The 26,161-nt window shown below is 40.7% G+C and overlaps 1 protein-coding gene across 5 annotated transcripts in view; it reads left to right on the top strand.

Moving 5' to 3' along the window:
• The window catches only part of TMCO3 (transmembrane and coiled-coil domains 3), a 66,058-nt gene that overhangs the window by 33,513 nt on the left and 6,384 nt on the right, over positions 1-26,161 (top strand). For 4 of the 5 annotated variants that reach the window (XM_066380498.1, XM_066380499.1, XM_066380500.1 and 1 more), the window contains 3 exons: positions 8,185-8,305; positions 17,079-17,274; positions 24,471-24,621. In XM_066380498.1, coding sequence (XP_066236595.1) covers positions 8,185-8,305; positions 17,079-17,274; positions 24,471-24,621 — 468 coding nt within the window. The remainder of the gene's footprint in view (positions 1-8,184; positions 8,306-17,078; positions 17,275-24,470; positions 24,622-26,161) is intronic. The other variant, XM_066380502.1, reaches the window with a different exon arrangement.

The raw sequence follows: 26,161 nt of genomic DNA, 5'->3' as shown, positions 1-26,161 counted from the left end.
GGCCAAGGAGCCATCCCCAGTGCCCGGGCCATCTTTGCTCCAATGGAGCCTCGGCTGCGGGAGGGGAAGAGAGAGACAGAGAGGAAGGAGAGGGGGAGGGGTGGAGAAGCAGATGGGCGCTTCTCCTGTGTGCCCTGGCCGGGAATTGAACCCGGGACTTCTGCACACCAGTCCGACACTTGACTACTGAGCCAACCGGCCAGGGCCAGTAGTTGCTTTTTGTATGTGCCTTGACTGGGCAAGCCCAGGGTTTCAAACTGGTGACCTCAGTATTCCAGGTCGACGCTCTATCCACTGTGCTACCACAGGTCAGACAATATTTAGAACGCATCAAGAACTTCAATAAACCAAACCAAAGGGAAACTCAGTTGGGAAACAGCCAAAATATCCTAATGGATAGGTTAGAGAAGAGAGAACCTGAACGACCAGTAAATATGAAAAGATGCTGAACCTAGGAATTAGGGAAAGGCAAGCGAAGTCCATAGATGCCATTTCACATTAGTGAGCTGGCAGAAAATTTTAAACTGATATGCCATATATTGGTAAGAATGTAGAGTCCTTGTGACTGTTGAGATTTGTCAGTGGGAATGTGAATTGGTTTAGCTACATTGGAGAACAATCTTGCAAACAAATTTCCATTTTTAGAGCTATATCCTAGAAAATTTGCAAATATGAAAAAATATTCACAATGCTATTTTTTTAAAGTACCACTTAGATTAATTGCTAACATTGACTAAGCATTTACTGTATGCCAATGCCAAGGCACTGTTTTAAATTCTTTACATGTATTATCTTTTTTTTTTAATTTATTTTTTACAGAGACAGAGAGTGAGTCAGAGAGAGGGATAGACAGGGACAGACAGACAGGAACAGAGAGAGATGAGAAGCATCAATCATTAGTTTTTCGTTGCGCGTTGCAACACCTTAGTTGTTCATTGATTGCTTTCTCATACATGCCTTAACCGTGGGCCTTCAGCAGACCGAGTAACCCCTTACTGGAGCCAGCGACCTTGGGTCCAAGCTGGTGGGCTTTTGCTCAAACCAGATGAGCCCGCGCTCAAGCTGGTGACCTCGAGGTCTCGAACCTGGGTCCTCTGCATCCCAGTCCGACACTGTATCCACCGCGCCACCACCTAGTCAGGCATCACAATGCTATTTTTAATAGCAGAAAACTATAAATAATCTGAGTATTCAGTAATACAACAAATAAGGAAATTATGGTGTATTCATATACCAAAATACTACAAAGCAAAAATACATTAATCTTGCAGTATCAAGGGGGACAGTACAAGATACAGAAGACATCTGATCTGATACATTTTACATAAAGTTTGAAATCATGCAAAGCCGTGTACACACAAACTTACGCACTGAAGCATGGAGAGATGCCACAGAATAGTGCCTCCGTTCCTCTTCATACTCGGGGTTTTGTTAGTTGTTGTTGCCCAGATTCTGTTTCTTTTCTATTTTTCAAGATTTCCAGCCAGTATATCAGATTTGGGGGCCCAAACCTACAAGGGGGACAATAAATAACTCCACTTTTCCACACCTGTGCTTAGAACCCATAGGATGATAAACAAAGGGGCCAAGTAGCTGGAGATCACAATAGCAGCTTGATTGTGGTAAAAAGTGGTGTAGAAGATATGGCAGTCGTGAGCTTCTGATACCGAAACCCAGAATGAGACTTGCTACCTGCTGCCTGTGGCATGGACCCCCAGATGCCTCCCGTGGGGGCCTGCCCACAGAAACTCAGGCCTGCAGGTCACCCTGTGACCTCAAGTGGGCCACTCCTTAGCAGTGGAAGGAGAGCTACTCTCCAAGCCCAGATGGGGCATCCTTTTCTGTGTGGGAACGGTATATGCCTGGCAGGACAGGAGGCCAGGAGTAGTTAGGGGAAATCTTAGGAAATAGACGCAAGGGAAGGGGTGTTCCTAGTAAATGCACTAGAATGTTGATTACAGCATGTTTGTGATAGTGAAAAAATTGAAGGCCCAAGTACCCATCCATTGGAAAGTTGGTAAATTATGGTGTTCAGCAATTTAAAAATTGGATCAAAGCTTTGTGTATCAACATGAATAATTTTCACCTGACCAGGTGGTGGCACAGTGGATAGTCAGTCTGGGATGCTGAAGACCTAGGTTTGAAACCCCAAGGATGCTGGCTTCAGTACGGGCTCACCCAGCTTGAGCATGGGCTCACCAGCTTTAGTGTGGGGTCACTGACTTGAGTCCAAGGTCACTGGCTTGAGTAAGAGGTTACTGGCTCAGCTGGAGCCCCCTGGTCAAGGCACATATGAGAAAGCAATCAATATGCAACTAAGGCACCACACTATGAGTTGATGCTTCTCATCTCTCTCACTTCCTGTCTCTCTGTCTCTTTCTGTCTCTCTCACTCTCACTAAAAAAGTAATTTGCAGAAATATTGATTATATAAAGTTTAAAATTACAAAATAATAAACTTAGTGTTGTTCCCAAACAGATCGATGTTATTATATTAGAGTAGAAAAACATTCAAGGGGATAATAAATATTCAAACTAAGGCAGGGGTTGGGGTGTGGCAGGAGAGAGTGGCTGCAGCAATTGTTGGCTGAGGGTTCAGTTGTAGTGCTTGCTATAGCTTACAGTACTTCTTTTCAAACATCTGAAGCTAGTGTGTCAAAAGTTCAAGATTTAGCCTGACCAGGCTGTGGCTCAGTGGTTAGAGCGTCAGACTGGGATGCGGAGGACCCAGGTTCAAGACCCAGAGGTCGCCAGCTTGAGCACAGGCTCATCTGGTTTGAGCAAGGCTCACCAGCTTGGACCCAGCAAGGGGTTACTCGGTCGGCTGTAGCCCCACGGTCAAGGCACATATGAGAAAGCAATCAATGAACAACTAAGGTGTTGCAACAAAAAACTAATAATTGATGCTTCTCATCTCTCTTCGTTCCTGTCTGTCTGTCCCTATCTATCCCTCTCTCTGACTCTCTGTCTCTGTAAAAAATAAAAAAGTTCAAGATTTAGCAAAATTCAGTAGTGGCCTATGGGTGTTTGTTATATTCTATGTTTTCTGTACATTTAAAGTACTTAAAACAGCAAAAATATAAAGTGCTTAGAGTAGTGATAAGCACCAAAATTAAACAGCACAGAATGCACACAGATGAAAAATATTGTAAGTAGTATATCTAATTTTTAATGATTCAGTGTAAGTAATTTTCACCTTTGTCTTGACTGCACTGTTTGCATTTTATGCCTGTCACTACTATAAGTGGTCTTTCTCCTTCAGAAGCAGTCAATTTGCTCGCAAACAGATGCTCCCTGAGAATGGCACATATCCTGCACCAGGGCTACAGAAGACACCTTGGCTCTGTTCTATGGTGCCTGTGATCTGGTGGTGGATAATTGAATGTCCAATGAATTAAAAACAGTTGACCTATGATTAGGTGCAAAGACATACAGTGGTACCTCTAGATGCGAGCAGACCAACATACAAATTTTTTTTAAGATACGAGCTGCGACTCAGTCCATATTTTTGTTCAAGATCTGAGTGAAATTCTGAGATACGAGTCATGATTCAGAAAGCTGCCGCTAGTTGGCGCATTGGCACACGGGTCCAGTATCGGCAGCACAATACCAGCATCTCATTCTTTCTCACGTGTTACCCACAGAATCAAGTCGAATCTCGTGCGTTGTCCTTGTTCTTGCATCATTTTTGCATTTTTTACTTTTTTTGTGTGCTATTATAGGGCCGAAGAAAGTGAGGGTAAAGGACAGTGGTGAGAAGAAGAAGAGAATGATGTCGATAGAAGTAAAGCAAGAAATAATAGAAAAACATGAGCGTGTTGTATGAGTGATTGAACAGGCAAGGCTGTCTGACTGCAGTACATCTACAACTTGTACCATCCTCAAACAAAAGGATGCCATCAAAAGCACAAATCCAGCGAAAGGAACTACAATTCTGTCCCAGTTAAAGACAAATATCCATGAAGAAATGGAGAAGCTTCTGCTGGTGTGGGTGAAAGAGAAAGAGCTGGCAGGAGATATAGTGACGGAGACTGTAATATGCGAAAAGGCACGTATTATATATTTACGGCGACTTGAAGAAGAAAGAACCATCAACCTCAAAAGAGGCAGCAGAAGATACGTTTAAGGCGAGTCACGGCTGGTTTGAAAATTTCAAGAAGAGATCTGGCATCCACTTGGTGGCGAGGCATGGAGAAGCTGCGAGTGCTGACGTTAAGACAGCTGAGGAGTACATCGCATGTTTTGCTGTTTATCGCAAAGGAAGGCTACATCCCCCAACAAGTGTTCAACTGTGACAAAACAGGATTGTTTTGGAAAAAAATGCCCCAGAGGACTTTCATCACTGCAGAGGAGAAGAAGCTCCCAGGCCATAAACCCATGAAGGACCATCTGACCCTTGCATTGTGTGCAAATGCTAGTGGTGACTGTAAAGTAAAACCACTGCTAGTGTATCATTCCGAAAATCCTCGAGCCTTTAAGACTCACAAGACTCTTAAAGAAAAACTGTGAGTTATGTGGTGCACCAATCCTAGGGCATGGGTTACGTGGCAGTTTTTTATTGAATGGGTAAATCTCGTCTTTGGTCCTACAGTGAAGAAATATCTTCAAGAAAATAAACTCCAGATGAAAGCATTATTAGTCCTTGATAATTCTCCGGCCCACCCTCCTGGTCTTGAAGATGACATTCTCAATGAGTTCAAATTTGTGAAAGTCCTCTACCTCCCACCCAACACGACTTCAATCTTGCAACCTATGGATCAGCAGGTCATTTCCAACTTTAAAAAGCTTTATAGAAAGCACTTGTTCCGCTGCTGCTTTGAGGCAACTGAGAATACAATTCTAACCCTTCAAGAGTTTTGGAAAGATCACTACAACATCATTATATGTTTACACATTATAGACTTGTCATGGCAAGAGGTTACAAGAAGAACCTTGAACTCAGCATGGAAAAAGTTATGGCCTGATGTTATTGATGTTGTTGCAGACAGGAACTTTGAAGGATTCGAACCAGAGACCAAGACCAAGGTAGAAGCGTTGGAGGAGATTGTGTCCCTCATAAAATCGATGGGTCTGGAGGTAGATGAGGGTGACGTAAATGAGCTTGTCTTGGAACATGAAGAGGAACTCTCAACTGAGGAGTTGAAGGAACTACAGATGATGCAACATACGGAGCTTCTGCAAGAGATTAGTAGTGAGGAGGAGGTCGAGTCGGAGGAAGTGATTTCTACAAGTGAAATTAAAGACATGCTGGCAATGTTTTCAAGTTTCATTGAAAAGAAACATCCAGAAAAAGTTTCAACTGGTCTTGCTTCAGCACTTTTTAATGACACTTGTTTGTCACATTTCTGTAACCTTTTAAAAGGCAGGCAAAAGCAAACCTCTTTGGATAGATTTTTATTCAAAAGTCCTGCAAGTGAAAGTGCAGCCAAAAAGGCAAAAACGGGTGATGATGAAATAAAAAATATGTAATGTTAAGCTTAGGTTAAGTTTAAAGTTAAGAAAGTGCATTTTTTACAATTAAGTTTTTGTGGTTTCATTTTAAGTAAAGAAAGTGCAGTTTTAGTTTTGTTTAAAGTAAAGAAAATGCAGTTTTAGTTTATATTTAGTGTTAAAGTGCAGTTTTAGTTTATGTGTCTACAGTGCCTGCATCCCTTCCTCCCTCCCTCTCTCCTCCGCCATTCACCTCTGTTAGCCACACTCGTCTGTCATGTAAGAATACAGCGCTAAATAACACTTTTTTCTTTTATTTCATATATTTTGTTATGCATTGGTAAAGTATACATGTGTGTTTCTTAATTAAAAACATGTCTTTTTTCATAATTTAGGATGGTTTGGGGATGTTTCACAGGGCTGGAATGGATTAAATCTATTTCAGTTATTTTAAATGGGAGACATTTGTTTGATATACGAGTTGACTGACTTACGAGCTTGGTTACAGAATGAATTAAACTCGTATCTCAAGGTACCACTGTAGAACAAAAAGTTTAAAACATTTACAAAATTTAAGCAGTATAGCAAATGATATTTCTTAAAAGTGAGATGTAATTAGAGATTTTATATTTTTTTCAAAATCAAGAAGGGGTATGGTAATGGTGCAGTCTGAATTTTTTCTTTTTTTTTTTTTTTTTTTAAGATTTTATTTATTCATTTTAGAGAAGGGGGGAGGAGCAGGAAGCATCAACTCCCATATATGCCTTGACTGGGCAAGCCCAGGGTTTCGAACCGGCAACCTCAGCATTCCAGGTCAACGCTTTATCCACTGAGCCACCACAGGTCAGGCTGAATTTTTTCAATCTGGAGTAAGGAGTCGGGGAGGATGTCCATGGTGCCATTGCGAGCTTACTGCCTAGCACATTTCCCGAGATCAAGAGTCAGTTATCATGAGCCCATCAAGGTATGTTGAAGAGTAGATTTTTGTAGGGTCCAAAATATTCAGTATTTCTTATGAGGAAACTATTCTTCATTCTCTATTAAATTGTATAGCCTTCAAAGATACAAAGCTCTGTCCTGGCCAGGAAGCTCAGTTGGTTAGAGCATCATCCTAATATACCAAGGTTGTGGGTTCCATCCCCAGTCAGGGCCCATACAAGAATCAACCAATGAATGCATAAATAAGTGGAACCAACAAACGATGTTTCTCCCTAAAATAAATTTTAAAAAATATACAAAACTCTAACAACCTAATATGATTACTGTTTAGAAATTTTTGAAATTCTAAGCCAGGATAGTTGATTCACCAAAAATTTAACTGTATACAATAAAACAAGCTTTCTAAAAGGATTACCTGAACTTTTAATCAAAATGTGATTTTTGGTGATGATGAGGGATTTTGATTTTGTTTGGTTTTGTTATTTTGCCTCTTTTACATAAATAAGATTATGAGATCGATCTTTAAATATATGTTACTATCAATAGTAGCTCTTTTTAAAAGAAAAAAATTGGCCTGACCTGTGGTGGCGCAGTGGATAAAGTGTCGACCTGAAACACTGAGGGTCGCTGGTTAGAAACCCTGGGCTTGCCTGCTCAAGGCACATATGGGAATTGATGCTTCCTGCTCCTCCCCCCTTCTCTCTCTCTCTCTCTCCCTTTTCTCTCTCTTTCTCTCCCCTAAACAAATAAAAAAAATTTAAAAATGTATTAGGGGGCATGACAATTTAGTGTTTAGAAGCCCATTTAAAACTTTCAAAGCTGACACATGGAACAGACTGACAGCTGTCAGAGGGAGGGGTTTTAGGGGCTAGATGAAAGAAGGTGAAAGGATTAAGCAGAAAGAAATGTGTATGTATATAACACACAGACACAGACAACAGTGTGGTGTCAGCCAGAGGGAAAGGGGATGTGGGCGGGTGGAGGTGGGCAAAGCTGAGGAACATGGGGCGGAAGGAGACTGCTGGGTGCATGGTGCAGTATGCAGATGCTGTTTTGTTGACTTGTACACTTGAAACCTGTATAGTTTTGTGAACCAACGTCACCCCAATAGATTCAATAAAACAATTTAAAAGTACAAAACAAAGTTCCAAAGCCAGAACTGTTCGTTGAAAATGGAGACATTTGGAGGCCTGTGTAAAGTATTGAGTTCACAAAAGATACCATTTTCTTCTTTCCAGAGAAGTTGTGTGGTCCTGCCAGCCAGTGCTGGTTACTGCTTTTCTGTTCTGCCCATATAAGGCAGTATTTCTACACCAAATCTGCATTTGCCTCAAAGGGGAAGAATCTTCAGTGTAGTGGTGATGGTGGGTTTCAGGGAAAGTGACCCTTGCAGCCAGGCTCTGCCCAGCAGGTGTGACCCGAAAGGGATAGCGCCAGGTCCTCCTTGCAGAGCTTAGGGAAGAAATAAAGACTGATGGTGGAGACTGCCGTTTCATGTGTTCTTGGAACACAGTGAAATTGGTATGATTATCCAAGCCTATCATATTATTTGCCATGCTATGTTATCCTAATGTCATATTTCTATAATTATGTAAGTAACAAGCAACTGGTAGAAGTATTTGGGAGATTTTCTTTACAAAAAGTTTTAAAATCTTTAAAATGTTATGGTATTCTCAAAGAAACTTTAAAGTCTATTCTCATTTGGAGTATCAACATTATTTGAATTGTTTTGGAAATAAGCATGATGACTTTATTTTGACTTGGGCCACTTTGAAATACTGTAAACATTTGCTTTTAATGATTCTTTTTGCTTAAGCAGGTGACCTTGACTACAGCGCTGTGTTGCTTGGAATGCTAGTTATGCAGGACGTACAGCTGGGGTTATTCATAGCTGTCATGCCAACTCTTATCCAAGCAGGAGCCAGTACATACTCCAGGTACATTTTCTATATTACTTAACAGTTTGTATTTCTAGTTTCAAATTATTTGTTTATAAAAATACTATTTGATACCTTTTTCCAGAGATATGTTCAGAGCTTGTGTAACACGGGCCAAGGGCAGAGGCTCTGGAGTAGCACTTCCTGAGCTCACGCTCGAGCTTTGTGGGTCTTGGCTGGGCAAGTTACTTACCCTCAGTCTTTCTTAGTTTTGTCATCTATAAAGTGGGGTTGGCGTCAGTTAGAGTTCCTACTCTATTAGTTACCTAATGGAGTAGTTTGGGGTAAGTGAGTTATGATATAAAATGCCTGAAATACAGTGAGCGTGTACATAGCACACGCTATCACTGGTGATTATCGTTGTCCTGGTAATCATCATTACCATTTTCTCTAATCCTCCTTTCCATTCTCCTGATGAAATGATACCAGAACCTAAATTGTACTTAGTTGGGACCATATGGTGAGAAAAGCCAAATGGGAAAAATAAATTTACCCAGAAAGTTATAGCTTGGGTTGCATATACAAATACTACAAGAATAACCTCCAGAAAATAAATACACTTGCAAAATATAGGGTGCCCTATATAAAGGTGTGCTTGCTGCATGTGGGTTAGGATCATAAACCTGAATTATTTTAAGCAAATGCACTATATGCATATAAATAATAAATATTGTGTTTTAAATATTTCCAGAGGATATATATATTTTTTATATTTTTCCAAAGTTAGAAGCAGGGAGGCAGTCAGACAGACTCCTGCATGTGCCCATTGGCACCCACCCGGCATGCCCACCAGAGTGTGATGCTCTGCCCACCTGGGGCGTTGCTTCATTGCGGCCAAAGCCATTCTAGTCTGAGGCGGAGGCCATGGAGCTGTCCTCAGCGCCCGGGCCAATTTTGCTCCAATGGAGCCTTGACTGCAGGAGGGGAAGAGAGAGACAGAGAGGAAGGAGAGGGGGAAGGGTGGAGAAGCAGATGGGTGCTTCTCCTGTGTGCCCTGACTGGGAATTGAACCCAGGACTTTCACATGCTGGGCCGATGCTCTACCACTGAGCCAACCGGCCAGGGCCAACAGAGGATTCATTTCTTTTAATCTCTTATAGTAATGATACTATTGGTAAAAAATTAGTAGACTCTGAAATCTCTTTTGGAACCACTTTGAAATGCTAAGATCTGTCTCATTTACTTTGTTTCTTCTATTCTAATCTGTATGACCTCATCTAAACCTAATTACCTCCCAGAGGCCCACCTCCAAAACTGTCACATTGAGGTTCAACATATGAATTTTGAGGGAGGGACACAAACATTCAGTTTATGTCACTGGTTTATCATATTTGGTGTTCACTAAGCTGCGTGAATCTGTAGACGTATGTCTCTTGTCTAATTTAAGAATTTCAGGCATTATTTTCTCATGTAACTTTTCAGTCACATTTGTCTCTCCTTCTGGGACTCCAGTGATAGAAATGTCTTTTGTTATTGTCCCATGAGTCTCTGAGATCTCTCTCTCTCTCTCTGGTCTATTTTCTCTCTGTTCAGACTGAGTAAATTGCTTTGATCTCTCCTGAAGTTTACTGATTCTGTCCTCTGTCATCTCCACTCTGCTATTTAGCTTATCCAGCAAGATTTTTATTTTGGTTATTGTTTAGTTGGATAATTTCCACCTGGCTCTTCTCTTATTTTTGAGAGGAGGGGGTAGGAAGATAGGGATAGACGGGGACAGACAGACAGACAGGAAGAGAGATGAGAAACATCAACTTGTTGTGGCACCTTAGTTGTTCATTGATTGCTTTCTCATATGTGCTTTGACCTGGAGGCTTCAGCTGAGCCAGTGACCCTTTGCTCAAGCTAGTGACTTTGGGTTTCAAGCCAGCAACCTTTGGGCTCAAGCATGTCTATGAACCTATGCTCAAGCTGGCAACCCTGCACTCAAGCCAGTGACCTCAGGGTTTTGAACATGGGTCCTCTGCATCCTGTGCCAATGCCCTATCCACTGTGCCACAGCCTGGTCAGGCAGGCTGGTTCTTCTTTTTATAACTATTGTTTTTTTTCTGAGATTTTTTTTTATTTGTCAAGAGATTCTTTTTTTTTTTTTGTATTTTTCTGAAGCTGGAAACGGGAGGCAATCAGACAGACTCCCGCATGCGCCCGACCAGGATCCACCCGGCATGCCCACCAGGGGGCGATGCTCTGCCCATCCGGGGCATTGCTCTGTTGCGACCAGGGCCACTCTAGCGCCTGAGGCAGAGGCCAAGGAGCCATCCCCAGCGCCCAGGCCATCTTTGCTCCAATGGAGCCTCGCTGCGGGAGGGGAAGAGAGAGACAGAGAGGAAGGAGAGGGGGAGGGGTGGAGAAGCAGATGGGCGCCTCTCCTGTGTGCCTTGGCCGGAAATCGAACCCGGGACTCCTGCACGCCAGGCCCACGCTCTACCACTGAGCCAACCGGCCAGGGCTGTCAAGAGAATTTTTAATTGCTATTGAATCAATTTTATGGTGGCTGCTTTAAATGCTGTCAGATAATTCTAACAATGATTTGTCTTGATGTTGTAATTTGTTTATTTTCTTTTCTCATTCAATTGTGTTTTTTTTCCCTTGATTGTTGGGGTGATAAGTAATTTTCAGTTATATCCTGGACATTTGTTTATTATGAGTATCTAAATCCTATTCATCGTATTTTTTAAAATAAGCAGTCCCTCATTGAGGTGTGGTGTGACACTGTATTCATTCCCCTGCTAGGTTCTACCCAAGTGGAGCACTGACAAACCACCTCATTGCAGATGGGTGGGGCAGAAATATTTTGTATATTTTAGTATTTACCTTTACCAGATATTATATTAAGTTTCAGCAATCCCAGAATGATTAAGATCTCTTCTCTGCTCTCAGATAAGTCAGGTATGTTAAAAATGAATGCCGTCTAACTGAAGTTAAGGCTTAGGTCCTCAAGCAAGGCTACCCTGGAGCTCCAGCTCGGCCATTTGCCAGCTTTGGCAACTTACTGAACCTCTCTGGGCTTCAGTGTTCTCGCCTGTTACATGGGGAAAGTATGGAAATAGGACCTACCTCATGTACTGTGTGAGGATTACAGGAGAGGACCACATAAAGCAGATAAACCAGTCCGTTGTATATGTAACTATTAAAGATAGTTTATTGAAGAGGTCATTTTCCTTTGATCTAATTTTTTTAGCTATCAGAAATGCAACACTTGTAGTCACAATTTTATTCAGAGTTAGTTCTTATTCCTCTGGCTACAGATTTCAAGAAAAGTAACAAAGAAAACTTTGGATAGCAAAAGGAGGATTTGTAACTTTAGTTGAAAATCATTTGAGTTCTATTTAAGAAGTGTACAATAAATTATTACCTGTAAAGGTCAGAATCTACTTAGCAAACAGAAAGTAGAACCTCAGCAAAGAGTCACAGAGCACTTACAAAGCACAGATGTGACATTCTTGTTACCAAACTTTCCAATCAGTTACAGATAGGTAAAACTGTTGCTATATGACATTGTATCAATCAGACAACTTTAAAAGGTTTTTTTATTTTCCCAATTAAAAAATTTAATTCCATATAGTTGTTAATTTCATTGACGCCAGCTTGTTCCAATTTAGTCATGAAATGTCATGTTTACCAGGAGTTTTAATAACATGGAAAATTGCTCTATATTATAGTAAGCTGTAAAAAGGCAAAATCATATACAATATTTCTCAAAAGATTAAACACAGAGTTACCATATGACTCAGCTATTCAACTTAAAAACCCAGGTGTGGGGTGATAGTAGCACAACAATGTGCATGTCCTTAATGCCATGAATTAGACACTTTGAAATGGTTAAAGTGGTAAATTTTATGTTATGAATATTTTACTGCAATAAAAACTTGTGCATGAATGTTCATGGCAGCATTAGTCATAATGTGCTATGACCATACAATTCAATGTTACTCAGCCATGAAAGGAACGAGGTACTGACACATGCTGCAACTTGGATAGACCTTGAAAACGTTGTTGCTAAGTGAAAGAAGCCAGTCACAAAGGGTCACATATTGTATGATTCTGTTTACATTAAATGTCTGAATGAGCAAATCTATAGGGACAGAAAGGAGATCTGTGATTGCCCAGCTCTGGGAGAGAGAGAGTAGGGAGTGAATGCTAATGGATACAGGGTTTCTTTTTGGGGTGGTAAATATGTTCTGAAATTGATTGTGGCAATGGCTGTACAAATTTGTGAATATACTAGGAAACCATTGAATTGTATACTTTGAATGGAATGAGAATTATATCAAAGCTGTTAAAATTATATGCAAACTTATTTCAACTACATGAAGAAGAAAATGGAGAGACTGGAAATGCATCTCTGTGCGTATATATATATGTATATATATACATATATATATAAAACAAGTGTATAAAAAGGTATTAATGGCTCTCTATGAGTTGAGTAATAGATTATGGTACTTTTATTGTCTACTATACATTTTTATATAATTTGGGAAAACCTTTTCTAATTTCGATAAACAGAAAATTTATAGTAAAAAATAAATAAAATCAGTTGTAATGTTAATAAAAACTCTGTTTCTTTTGTAAGCTTTATTCAGACCTTATCTTGATCTTTCCCGAAGGAAAGAATTAACTTCTTTTCCCCAGATATTTCACAGGTAATGAGCAGAACACAGAGACTATGATAAAGAATAGTTTTTTAAAAAATATAAATTGATTTGAATTATTAGAATTACAATCTTGCAGCCTGACCAGGTGGTGGTGTAGTGGGTAGAGTGTTGGCCTGGGACGCTGAGGACCCAGGTTTGAAACCCCAAGGTCGCCGGCTTGAGCATGGACTCATCCAACTTGAGCGCAGGCTCACCAGCTTGAGCATGGGGATCATAGACATGACCCCATGGTCGCTGGCTTGAAGCCCAAGGTCACTGGCTTGAGCAAGGGGTCACTGGCTTGGCTGGAGCTCCCCCCCACCCCGCTCAGATTGCAAACCTTTAAAAGTGGGATGATGCCCAGGATTGAATAATGGCACCCTGAGGTTGGGGGTGGAAATTGGAGCAGCCTTCCCGGCAGCCGGTTTGGCAGTGTCTGTCAAATGCAGACTGTTGCACACGAGTGTCCTCACAGAAGCTCATCATCCAGTACATCAAGAACCTAGAACAGCCCAAGTGTCTGGCTGAGAAAATGATGGCACAGACACATGATGGAATACTGACTCAACTGTTGAAATGAGTGAGGCTTGTGCTGTCATAGAAACTTTGCCAAAACACGGTAAATGGAGAAATGAAGATGCAGAATAGTACCTTTCTGAGCTGTTTGACTATTTTATTCTCACCACAGTACGTTTGATAGACAATTGGGGCCCTGGCCAATTTGCTCAGTGGATAGAGCATTGGCCCGGCAGGCGGACATCCAGGTTTCAATCCTCAGTCAGGGCACATGTGCGAAGCAACTATCTGCTTCTCTTCCTCTCCCTCTACCCTTTCTCTTTCTCTTCCCTGTTGCAGCCAGTAGAGGCTCGATTGTTTCAAACATCGGCCCCTGGCACTGAGGATAGATAGCTCAGATGGTTTGAGCATCAGTGTCATACACTGAGAACAAGCTTGGTTGACTTGAGCGTCAGCCCCAGATGGGGATTGCCAGGTGGATCCTGGTTGGGGCACTTGTTAAAGTCTGTCTGTCTCCTCTCACTTAAAAAAAACCCAGACAGTTGGGAAGTAGACCTGAATGCAAGCTCTGGGCATGGTGATGGCGGAACATGTGCAGCAACTAGGAGCACAGACCCTGGAGCCAGATAGATGCCTGGCACATGACTTGGAGCAGTGGCTTGGCCTTTGCCTTCACTTTTCTGTCTGTAAGATGGGGATGGTGACAACACTTGTCTGGTAGGGCGGCTGTGTCAGGATAGTCATGAGAAATGCAAGTCTTACGTGGCTGCAATCTCATTATCAGCTAAATCAAACTGGACTAAGACTAGACCTCTTGTCACATGCCTTGCGCGGGGGAGGATGGCCCCCTCTGAGGGAGTTGCTGTAGTGTCTGGGAAAGATAATGGATGATGAGTAAGTGAGTGGTCAACAAGAAGATGCTAGAATAGGTAAGTGTTATACAGAGAATTACAGAGGGGTGACGAGTCAGTTAACAGATGACCGCTTCAGATTGGCAAGGCCTCTGAGCAGTTGACTTTGAGGCTGACCTGTGAAGGACACAGCTGAGTCAGTGGGTGGGGAGAACCTGGGAGGTGGGGGAGTGGGGTGCACTGGGCCCGTGTGTAACTGGAAAGGGCATGGCCTGCGGAGCAGAGGCTGGTGTAGCTGCTCCTGGGGTGAAGAGGAGTGGAGCGTGCCGCTGGATGAAGAAGTCTGGGCTCAGCTGAATGTCACAGGAGTTTCGGGCTTCTGCTTGAGGTACCCAGTGTGTTGTTTCAGCCTCTGTGAAGCGTGAATAAAATGAGCTAGGAAGTTATCATGGTTTTGCAGGGAGATGATGGTACCGGGGAAGGGATGCCCTGGTGCTGGACAGGACCAGGCTGAGGGGTATAGCACTCACCTTGTCGTGTGTTGACGTGTGGGGTAAGCAGTTAGTTCGGCAGTCTGCTACTAGGATGTGGAAGACTGGTCAGGAATTTGAGGTAGACCCAGCCTACTTTATTCTGTCACAGCGAGCACATGTCTATTGCTGCCGGGGCTGCAGACCCTGATTTCTCACACCGGCTCCCCCACTTCATTAACAGCCGTGGAATCATTCACAGTGACTTTGCTTCTTTGCTGCAAGCCCAGTTCTGTTCTGATTCCCCTAAGTAATCACGAGCAACTTGCAATTTGTGTCCTGCGCTGCTATTTTAAGCATGACTGCAGTGATGAATTCTCTTATCACAGTAGTCCCCTCTTATCTGTGGGGATATGTTCCAGGACCCTCCGTGGATGCTAGGAACCATGGATAGTACCAAACCCTATATATGCTATGTTATTTTCTATACATTCATACCTTTGTACTTAAAGAAAGCACTTTACAGCTTCTCTTTGGTGTATCTGAATTGGCAGCATCACTACTCTTGCACTTTGGGACCGTGATTACATAAAATAGGGATTACTGGAACACAAGCACTACAATACCAAGACAGAGGATCTGATAGCTGAGATGGCTACTGAGTGACTAACAGGCAGGTAGCGTATACAGTGTGGATACACCGGACAAAGGGATGATTCACACACTGGGTGGGACAGAGCAGGATGGATTTAATAGTGCTGCTCAGAACAGTTGACAGTTAAAACATGAATTGGGCCCTGGCTGGGTAACTCAACTGGGTAGAGCCTTGTCCCGATACATTAAGGTTGAGGGTTGAATCCCCAGTCAGGGCGAATACAAACTCCACTAGCTTTACATGGATGACTCTCTGAGCCTCCCACCTTTCCACAAATGTCCACAGGCAGTAAGTGAGAGGCAGATGTACCCTGAGACTTTTTGACTACTTGTTTATTGACTTAATTGGGGTGACACTCGTTGATAAGCTCATATAGGTTTCAGGTGAAAAAAACAAACAAACAAGCAGTTAATGCTTAAATAAATGGAACAACAAATTGATCTTTCTCTCTCTCTCTCCCCTCTTCCTCCTGCTCTCTCTAAAATCAATGAAAATATTTTGAAAACTTATGAATTAGTGTTTCTTGGAATTTTTCATGTAATATTTTGGGCTGTGGTTGACTGTGGGCACCTGAAACCAGTAAAGCAAAACTATGGATGAGGGGACTACTGAGGTCAGATTTGTATTCTTCCATTGAGAACTTTTAAACTGAATTTTGGATGGAATGGTTTCCCAAATATGGTGGCGAGCTAAATTTAAGAAAATATGTATATTATTGTAAATGCTGCAAATATATAATAATGCCTTGTGAAGGTCTTCAGGCTGAGATCTTAAGAATATATTCAAAATCTAAATAGCATGTTGTAAAAAGAGCTTAGTACAAAATCCTCTTCTTGATGGCTAAATGATATACATAAAATTCAGAGTTCTGGCTTAGGATAAGGGAGTATTTTGCTGAAAGTCACTGGAATTCTTTAGTTATAGTTATAATGGTAAGCCTGCAGTGTGATGTTGCAGGTTGACTATTGCCTTACAAAGAATTTCAAATGGGAATTCATTTCTAAGAAAGAATTTTATCATCTATCGTTGATTAAGATAAACAAGCTGTCAGTGAAGAGTCATAAAATCCTATAAAATATGCGTAACCAGTGATAGTGCAGTGGATAGAGCATTTCCCAGCTTGAAGCCCTGAGGTTGTAGGCTTGAGCACGGGCTCATTGGCTTGGACGCAGGTTCACCAGCTTGAGTGCATGATCACCGGCTTGAGCATGGGGTCACTGGCTTGAGCAAGGGGTCACTGGCTCAGCTTGTGCCCTTTCTCCCTCCCCTCTCAAGGCACATAGGAGAAGCAATCAATGAACAACTGAAGTGATGCAACTGTGAGTTAATGCTTCTCATCTCTCTCCTCCCTTTTTTTTCCTCTCCTGTCTCTCTCTCTCTCTCTCATAAAATTTTTTTTTTAATTCTGTAAAATGTATTTGCTTTAAAGTATTGATTGCAAAATAATCTAGTTTCTGTATTTGATTTAAACAAAAATTTCTGAGGTTAATATGATTGATGTTTTATTGTAATATTTATAAGTAAAAATGTATGTGATTTGGGTTATTTATTTTGCAACATTGAAAAAAGTGGAAGATCGTTTTATTGGGCTTTAAAGAAATATGTTAGGAGGTAAAATAACATGTCTCTCTCTTTTTTTTTTCCTAGCATTGTCATGGAAATACTACAAATACTGGTTTTGATTGGTCAGATTCTTTTTTCGTTAGCTGCTGTTTTTCTGTTATGTCTTGTAATAAAGACTTATCTCATAGGACCATATTATCGAAAGCTGCATATGGAAAGCAAAGGGAACAAAGAAATCCTTATCTTAGGAATCTCTGCTTTCATCTTTTTAATGTTAACGGTAATTCTCAAAATATCTATTATTTATAAATCTGATTTATAATCTGTTCACTGAAAGCTTGTGGTCGGTTCATTATCTTTTTATTTTAATAATATTTAAACACTTATTAGTATTTTTTATTTTGTGCACAGTTATTATGCTACCCATTAATATTAATATGAGTTAAACCTATTTAACTGTTTTAACTCATACTCTTAAGCACTTTGCTAAAATGATATCTGTGAGTGCTACATTAAAAAACAAGTCTGCAGTGAGAATGAAAAGCCACCAGTGTCAAACCTTGTTACTCTGTCTTAGACTTTCAAACAGCTTTGTATCTGATACAAGATTAACAGTTTAAAAATAATTTTTAGTGTTTCCATATAAAGTTTTGGAATATTTGTTCTAGTTCTGTGAAATACACCATTAGTATCTTAATAGGAATTGCACTGATTCTATAGATTGCTTTGGGTAATATGGACATTTTAATGATGTTACTTCTTCCTTTTCAAGAACACAGTATCTGCTTCCACTTATTTGTGTCTTCTTCATTTTTTTTCTTCAATGTCTTGTAATTTTCCAAGTCTTTTAGGACCTTGTAGGATAGCCCAGTTAGTTAAAGCATCGTCTTAATGTGCAGAGGTTGACAGTTCAATTCCCAGTTAGTGTACATACAGGAACAGATTGATGTTTCTGTCTGTCTGTCTTTCTTCCCCTCACTCTCTCCAAAATTAGTGAATTAGTGCCTGACCAGGCAGTGGTGCAGTGGATGGAATGTCAACCTGGGATGCTGAGGACCAGGTTTGTAGCCCCGAGGTTGCCTACTGAGTGCGGGCTCATCTGGCTTGAGTATGGGATAATGGACATGACCCCACGGTTGCTGGCTTAAGCCAAGGGTCACTGGCTTGAAATCCAAGGTTTCTGGCTTGAGCCCAAGGTCTCTGGCTTGAGCAGGCAGCCACTGGCTCATCTGGAGCCTCCTGGTCAAGGCACATATAAGAAAGCAGTCAATGAACAACTGAAGTGCCATAGTGAGTTGATGCTTCTCATCTCTACCCATTCCTGTCTGTCCCTCTCTGTCTCTCTTGCTAAAAAAAATAATAAATAAAATAAAATCAATGAATAAGTTAAAAATAATAAGTGATGGAACATCAAGTACAGGTTTTCTACATCCTTGGTTAAATATATTCCTGGATATTTTATTCTTTTTGAAGCAATTGTGAATGGTATTTTTTTCTTAGTTTCTCTTTTTGATAGATTACACTGGGGAACACAATTTTGTTGCATCCACAAAAATACTGTTCTTACCTAATTTGAGTGTGATCTCAAATCTGACATTAGTTTTTCTCTGTAAGCTACAGTTTTTTTGCAATTCAAAATTTAGGTTTTCATCTTACTGTAAAATTTTCAACATTTAGTTTAACATAATGAAGTAGAATGTCTTCTTGGGCATCGTCTTTGTGAAAATATAATAATTTATATAATGCAGTAAATACACTAATACACTAAAAGATATGATTGCATCATAATTTGTCTACAATTTCAAAATAGAACATATTAAAACACTTATTTTAAACATAAAATTTGCACAAAACTTATTTAAATTCTATTCAGGCAAAAATTTGCATTTGTAGCTCTTGCAGTTGTATACTTGTTGAGGACAATCTCGTTTGATGCTCCAGCAGTACTCTGATCATCACTAACAGCTCCAAGATTTTTGGGAAACTTATCAAGTTGAGGAAGTGAATCTTAACACTCATGTTACATCCAATGTCGCGGAAAGCCAACAGCATCCTTTGAACCAGAAGTTCATAGTTTTCTGCTTTTTTGTTGCCAAGGAAGTTTTTTGTAACTGCTACAAAAGACGCCATGCTGCTTTCTCCTCTTTATTCATCTTCCTGGCAAATTCTTCGTCACGTATGAGGGTTCGAATTTGAGGTCCATCTAATACACCTGCTTTTTATCGTCTCGAAAGACAAAGCAGGAAAAGCAGAAATAATATGTTGAAAGCATTCACTTTCTCTATTCAAAGTCTGAACAAACTGCTTCATTAAGCCAAGTTTGATGTGAAGTGGGGGGAAAATGATCCTGTCTCGATTAACTATAGGTTTATTCACAATATTTTGCATCCCTACTTCCAGAGCTCCACGTTTTGGCCACTCCTTCTGTGTCCAGTGTTTCTCCCGAGCTTGGCTGTCCCACAAACACAGAAAGCAAGGATACTTTGTGAAACCTCTCTTGTCCTAGCAGGAAATTTACCATTTTAAGATCCATACAAATGGTCCAGTTATGCTCCTTATACTTCATAAAGTCAAGGACAATTTTTATGTCATTATAATCTTCTCGCAGATGAGTTGAATAACCAGTTGGAACTGCTGGATAAACATGACCGTTGTGTAGGAGAACACATTTCAGACTCCATTTAGAGCTGTCAAGAAATAGCCACCATTCTGTTGGATTGTATGTGGCAACACCTAGCTGGCTGAGAAGACCACTGATATCATGACAGTAAACAAAGCGTTTGTCTTCAGAAGAAAAGTCCACAAAAATTTGTTTATGCTTCCTGAAATGGGATACTTTAGCTGACTGGTGAAATACATTCTTTTCTTGAAGACTGGAGGCTAATAACTCAGCTGCTTTCTTTGATAGGCCCAAATCTCTTACTAAGTCATTCATTTCGGGTTGGCTAAACTGTTGAGGGGTTAATGACTACTGGCATCAGAAGAAGACCCTTCAGATTCTACGACCATTTCCTCATGCATTTATCAAAATATACTTGATCACCATGTTCACTTTCTTCGTCCCTAGGGGAAAAAAAAACATTGAAAACTGGAACCGGGAGTGTCTCAGAGTGTGGGATAGGTCGTATTGCTGAAGGAATATTAGGATATGTGATCATATGCCTTTTTTTTCTTGCCAGTGCCCTTTGTATGGATCAGACAGAAATAACAGTCACTGCTGTGGTCCTTAGGTTCATGTCAAACCATGGGAATACCAAAAGGCATTCCTTTGCGTTTTCCTTTTGTCCAGTCATGAAGCATTTTCTCACAATTATGACACAATATGAGGAGCCCAATTCTTGTCTTGATTGCCAAGGGGAACTTGAAAATAGACAATATATGGACGTATCACAAATGATGAAATATTGTGCCTTTGATGTTGAAGTGTGTAACAGCCACCTATATAACAGAAGGTGTCATGACTATTCTTACATTTACGCCTACTCAAAGAAGCCATGATTCAATCCTAAAACAAAATAAGAGGGTGTTTTTATCAGATAATAATTTTTACATTTAAAAACAACTATAATTATGTAAAAGTGATGTTTGTAAAACATTAATTGCCTTGTGGTTATGTTCAATCCAAGAGTTGTTGCTCTTTAACTCCAATTTAAAAACCAATGCATGCCATTAACTGTAACAAAAAGAAATTAAAATTGTATAAAAACTAGAGCATGCACCAAAAACCAGATTTCAGATTTGGAATCAGCAATGCAGAAGTATATAGAAACAGTTCTAGAACCTTATGCAACAGAAAATGAAAAAAAAAATTTGTTCCCCAGTGTTATTTTTGAGTGATTTCTGGATATTTATTTTGTATCCTGCTACTTGACTGAATTCACTGATCAGTTCTAGTAGTTTTTTGGTGGAATCTTTAATGTTCTCTGTATACAGTATCATATCATCTACAAATAATGACAGTTTTATTTCTTCCTTTCCAATTTGAATACCGTTTGTTTGTTTTTTCTTGTCTGATTGCTGTGGTTAGGACTTCCATTACTATATTGAGTAAGAGTGGTAATAGCTGTTGACCCTGTCTTGTTCCTGATCTTAAGGGAAATGCTTGTAGTTTTTGCCCATTGAGTACGATGTTGCCTGTGGGTTTGTCATATATGGCCTTTATAACATTGAGTTATGTTCCGTTTCCGCTTTGCTGAGAGTTTTTAACATAAATGGGTGCTAGCCACAGCAATCTTAAGAAAGAAAAACAAAGTTGGAGGAATCATGCTACCTTATATCAAACTATACTACTAGGTCATCAAAATATTATACTACTACTAGTAACATTATTACTAGTAGTAATCAAAATAGCATGGTATTGGCATAAAAACAGACATACGGATCAATGGAACAGAATAGAGAGCCTAGAAATCAACCCATACCTTTATGGTCAATTAATATTTGACAAAGGAGCCTGACCTGTGGTGGCTCAGTGGATAAAGCATTGACCTGGAATGCTGAGGCCGCTGGTTCAAAACCCTGGGCTTGCCTGGTCAAGGCACATATGGGAGTTGATGCTTCCAGCTCCTCCCCCCTTCTCTCTCTCTGTCTCTCTCTCCTCTCTCTCCCTCTCTCTCTGTCTCTCTCTCCTCTCTAAAAATGAATAAATAAAATAAAAATTAAAAAATTAAAAAAATATATTTGACAAAGGAGGCAAGGATATACATTGGGGTAAAGACAATCTATTCAATAAATGATGTTGGGAAGATTGAAAAGATACATGCAAAAAATGAAACTAGACCATTCCAGAGTATTTTTCTCTTTGAAAATAGCATCCAGCAAATTTGTCTTCTCTGTATGACTTTCTTGCCAATTCCCAATGGTTACATAAGTTAAAATAATTCCCCAGTCATTGGTTCTTAGCTTTCTTTCTTTATTCGACAATAATTACTGAGCACCCGCTACAATTGCCAGGTATTGTGTTAGGCGTTAGGCATTTTGCATGTTAGATACTTGTATAATTCCTCTGCAGACTCACTGTTCATTTATTGTTGTGAGGTATACCATTATGTGAGCACTTCACAATTCATCCTTTCTATTTTTAGCTATTAGGGTTCTTTTTCATTTAGGGCTGTTATGAATGAAGCTGCTATACACATTCTCATATATGTTCTTTGATGGACATGTGATTTCATTTCTGATGAGTATATATCTAGGAGTGGGGTCTTTGGATCATAGGGTATGCACATGTTTAACTTTAGTAATTTTCCATACTGGTTTCTCCAAGTAGTTATACTGGTTTGCACCCTTACCAGTACTGTGTGAAGGTTCAGTTTCTCTGTATTGTTGGTCTTTGTAATTTTAACCATTCTGTTAGGTGGTGGTAGTATCTTGTTGGGGTTTTATTTTCATTTCTTTGATGACTGATGGTGTGAGCACCTTGCCATGTGCTTGTTAGCCACATGAACATCCTCCTTAGGAATGTGCCTGTTAGAGTCTTGAGGTTATTTTTCTTTTGGGTTGGTTATTTTCTTATTCATTTGTAGGAATTTTTTATATGTTCTGGCAGATTTTTTTGTCAGATTTTTAAAATTGAATTCAGTGTTTTTCAGCATATTCACAAAGCTATGTAACCATCATCGCTATCCAATTCTTGAACCAATTTCTATCACTCCCTAAAAAACCCCTTATCTCTCAATTCTGTCTGTCCCCCACCCCCTAGTAACCATTAATCTACTTCCTGTTCTTACCGATTTGCATCTTCTGGACATCTTATATAAAGGGGATCATATAAGATGTGGCCTTTTGTGTCTGGCTTCTTTCACATGGCATGTTTGAAAGGCTTATTCAGGCTGTAGCATGTTTCAGCACTTCATTCTATTTTATGGCTGAATAATATTCTATGTCAGATGTATTTTTGCTAATAACTCTTAGTTTATGACTTTTCACTTGCTTAATGGTATTTTTTGGTAAACAGATATTCTTAATTTTAATAACATAAAGTTACCAACTTTTTTACGGTTAGCACTTTTTATATTAAGTGTAAAAGACCTTTGCCTACCCCTGGATCATGAAGATTTTCCCTAGTGTACTCTAGAAATGTTACTGCTTTACTTCTTAAGATCTACAGTTCATCTGGAGGTGAAGATAGCACATAATGTAAGGAAGTGGAAAGACTTCATTTTTCACACGCTTTTCCCCACACCATATGCTGAAAGACTCCTCCCCCGCTGTTGTGCAGGGTCACCTTGTCAGAAACCAAGAGGCCACGTGAGTGCTGGGGTGAGCATGTGCGTTTCGGACCCTCCACTCCGCCCCTGTGGCCAGCTCACCTGCCCGGACATCTGGCAGTGTAGTGCCCAACTCCCTTCTCTGTCTGGGTTGTCTTGGCTGTCTTTGTGGTCTTTCCAGGGTCCACATAAGTTTTTAAATTCAACTAGTCAATTTTCACACACAAGCCAGTTTTGCTGCAGTTCCAGTGAGTCTGTAGGCCATTTGGGGAAGGCTGACCTTTCGTGATTCCAGGACTTCCTCCCTGAGTGCAGCATACGCCCTCTGTCCACTGAGGTCCTCATCTGAGCGTCACAGCCTCTGTCCACTGAGGTCCTCATCTGAGCGTCACAGCCTCTGTCCACTGAGGTCCTCATCTGAGCGTCACAGCCTCTGTCCACTGAGGTCCTCATCTGAGCATCACAGCAGTGTTTCGTAGTGTTTGTTGTGGAGCTCGTACACTTTTGTTATTTATTCTTAGGCGTTTGATGAGTTTTGATGCTATTGTAAGTGGTATTTCTTCAAAAGTTCATTTTTCTATTTGTTGCTGTTATCATCTGTAGTTCTACTGTCTCGAATGAAAAAACATCTACTTTCCAGTTTTTTTAAATCAGTAATGTCACATCAAGAAGTCGGAAGCTTTGCATTTAACAGTACTAACTATATAGCCAGAAACCTGATAAACCATGACTATTCTCTGAATCTGGCATTGTTGAATCTAGTCATTTCTAGATTGTTGGTGCTTCCCTCTGGCTTTCTGCCATCTCCAGGTGATTTCTCATTAGCTGTGTCTGCTTTCTTGAAGTGGTTTGAGTTGGCAATGGGAAATGTTTTGTATACATTTTTTAAGCCACGGTCAGGCTGTTCATTGATTCAAGGTAAAGAAAATATGTCACAAATACTTAAAATAAGTTTGGAAAATACTCTAATTCAGAAATGTCATAGCGATCTACATGAATTATTGTTTTCAATATTTTAAGTTAATTTTTCTCCCTGTTGGTTAATTCCACTAATGTTAGTTTCCACATGTCATCTCTCGGGTCACCCCCACAGAGGCCCTGCTGGGGACTTCCCAGATGTACAGTGAGTTTATTTTCACAGTGTGATTGTGCTGGTTCTGCTAGACCAACAGGCTGTCTTTGGGTGTGAATTCTATATACTTTGGCGGAAGCTGTTGTTAACTGGTGGCACTGCGTGTGTAACATGTGGTCCTTCCCTCTGCCCCAGGTCACGGAGTTGTTGGATGTCTCCATGGAGCTGGGCTGCTTCCTGGCTGGAGCACTCATCTCTTCACAAGGCCACATGGTCACCGAGGAGATTGTGTCTTACATCGAGCCTATTCGTGACTTCCTGGCTATCATTTTCTTTGCGTCCATAGGTAACTTTCTTCTTCTTTTTTTTAAATTATTATTATTTTTAAGATTTTTAATTTATTCATTATAGAGAGGGGAGAGAGAGAGAGAGAAAGAAGGGGGGAGAAGCAGGAAGCATCAACTCCCATATGTGCCTTGACCAGGCAAGCCCAGGGTTTTGAACCGGCAACCTCAGTGTTTCCAGGTTGATGCTTTATCCACTGCGCCACCACAGGTCAGGCGATAACTTTCTTCTTTACGGCATAATGTTTGAATTGTATTTGTTACCAACGTTTGCTGATTACATCTACAATCTCTTTGTATACATATTTTTATTTATAGACTATACAGTGAAAACAGTTCCTGTAAAAATTAGAGTGTGAGGAGAAATCTTATTTAAAAAGAGGGAAATTTTGAACTAAGGGACATTAATTCATTGATTGGTCGTCATGCTCTGTCAGTGCTAAGATGCACAGGTAGGTCGGCATTAAGAGGCGCAGACATCCTCATCCTCAAGGGGGATCTCAGACTCCATCGGGAAAGACCCCCTGTGCTCAGCAGATTAGCAACCTAATGTCAGTGCTTCAAAATGGGAAGCTTGAGGAAAATACGAATTTTAATACAAAAAAACCCTAAATTGAACATGTGGCATGCTGCTCTGGAGAGTCCCCTCTGCCAGGGTGTCTTGAGTGGCCGGTCCTGGAGAGATGCAGGTGGTGGCAGAACCCCAGCCTCCATGTGTCACAGCACGTCCTCTTAGCCCTGCCTGGTCGCCCCCTCCTTCCTGCCTGGAAAGTGCACGCACTCTGCACTGATCAGCAGTTCTGGGTGGTCCCAGCAAGACTGAGAATGTGGATGTGAACGTTCAGAAATTTTATTGGAAATGTGAAAGGCCTTGAATAGCCAAGGAAGTTCCCAAAGGAAGCACAAAGTGGGAAGGTCATACTTTAAAGAGGTGAAATCGGCTCATTCATGAGCAGTGTTTACAATCCAATGTCTTCTGTGTCCTGCGAGAGAGCCCTCTCAACGGAGACTGTTCTCTTCCTCTCTGCCCCCTTCTCACCTTCTCCCCTCATCCTCTCTCCTTGACCCCCTCTTCCCCTTTGTCCCCTCCTTCCCCTTTGTCCCCACCTTCACTGCTGGTGACACCCCTCAACATGCTAAATACGCTCTGCCAAGTCTGATTCCCTGGACTTCCATTCCTGGTTGATGATTCACTTCTTTTCTGACGGTTCTTTTCCAGACAGGTCTAGTAAAGTTGATTAAATTATAACCCTACTCTTACCACATTTCAGGCCGTGTTCCATCCCTAACACCCCAGGTCACCCTGACTAGTGTGTCGCTCCACGTCCTGCCAGCTGGGGCTTCATGGAAGGTTCATTTGTTAAAAAACTAAAATTACTTAAAACAGATGTATTTGCTTTAATATTTCTCAAATCAGGATGCTTGATTTATTAAGAACCATGCTTTCTAATAATAACAATTGTACCTGTTTTTGCTTTGGTTATTCACACTCAGTATATCAAAGAGAATTCAAGTTAATTTCCCTGCCAACTGAGAAACGTG

The sequence above is a fragment of the Saccopteryx leptura genome, chromosome 4 (assembly GCF_036850995.1).
Source record: "Saccopteryx leptura isolate mSacLep1 chromosome 4, mSacLep1_pri_phased_curated, whole genome shotgun sequence".
Taxonomy (NCBI): domain Eukaryota; kingdom Metazoa; phylum Chordata; class Mammalia; order Chiroptera; family Emballonuridae; genus Saccopteryx; species Saccopteryx leptura.
The sequence above is the reverse complement of the archived record's forward strand: the minus strand, read 5'-3'. Positions and strand labels throughout refer to the sequence as shown.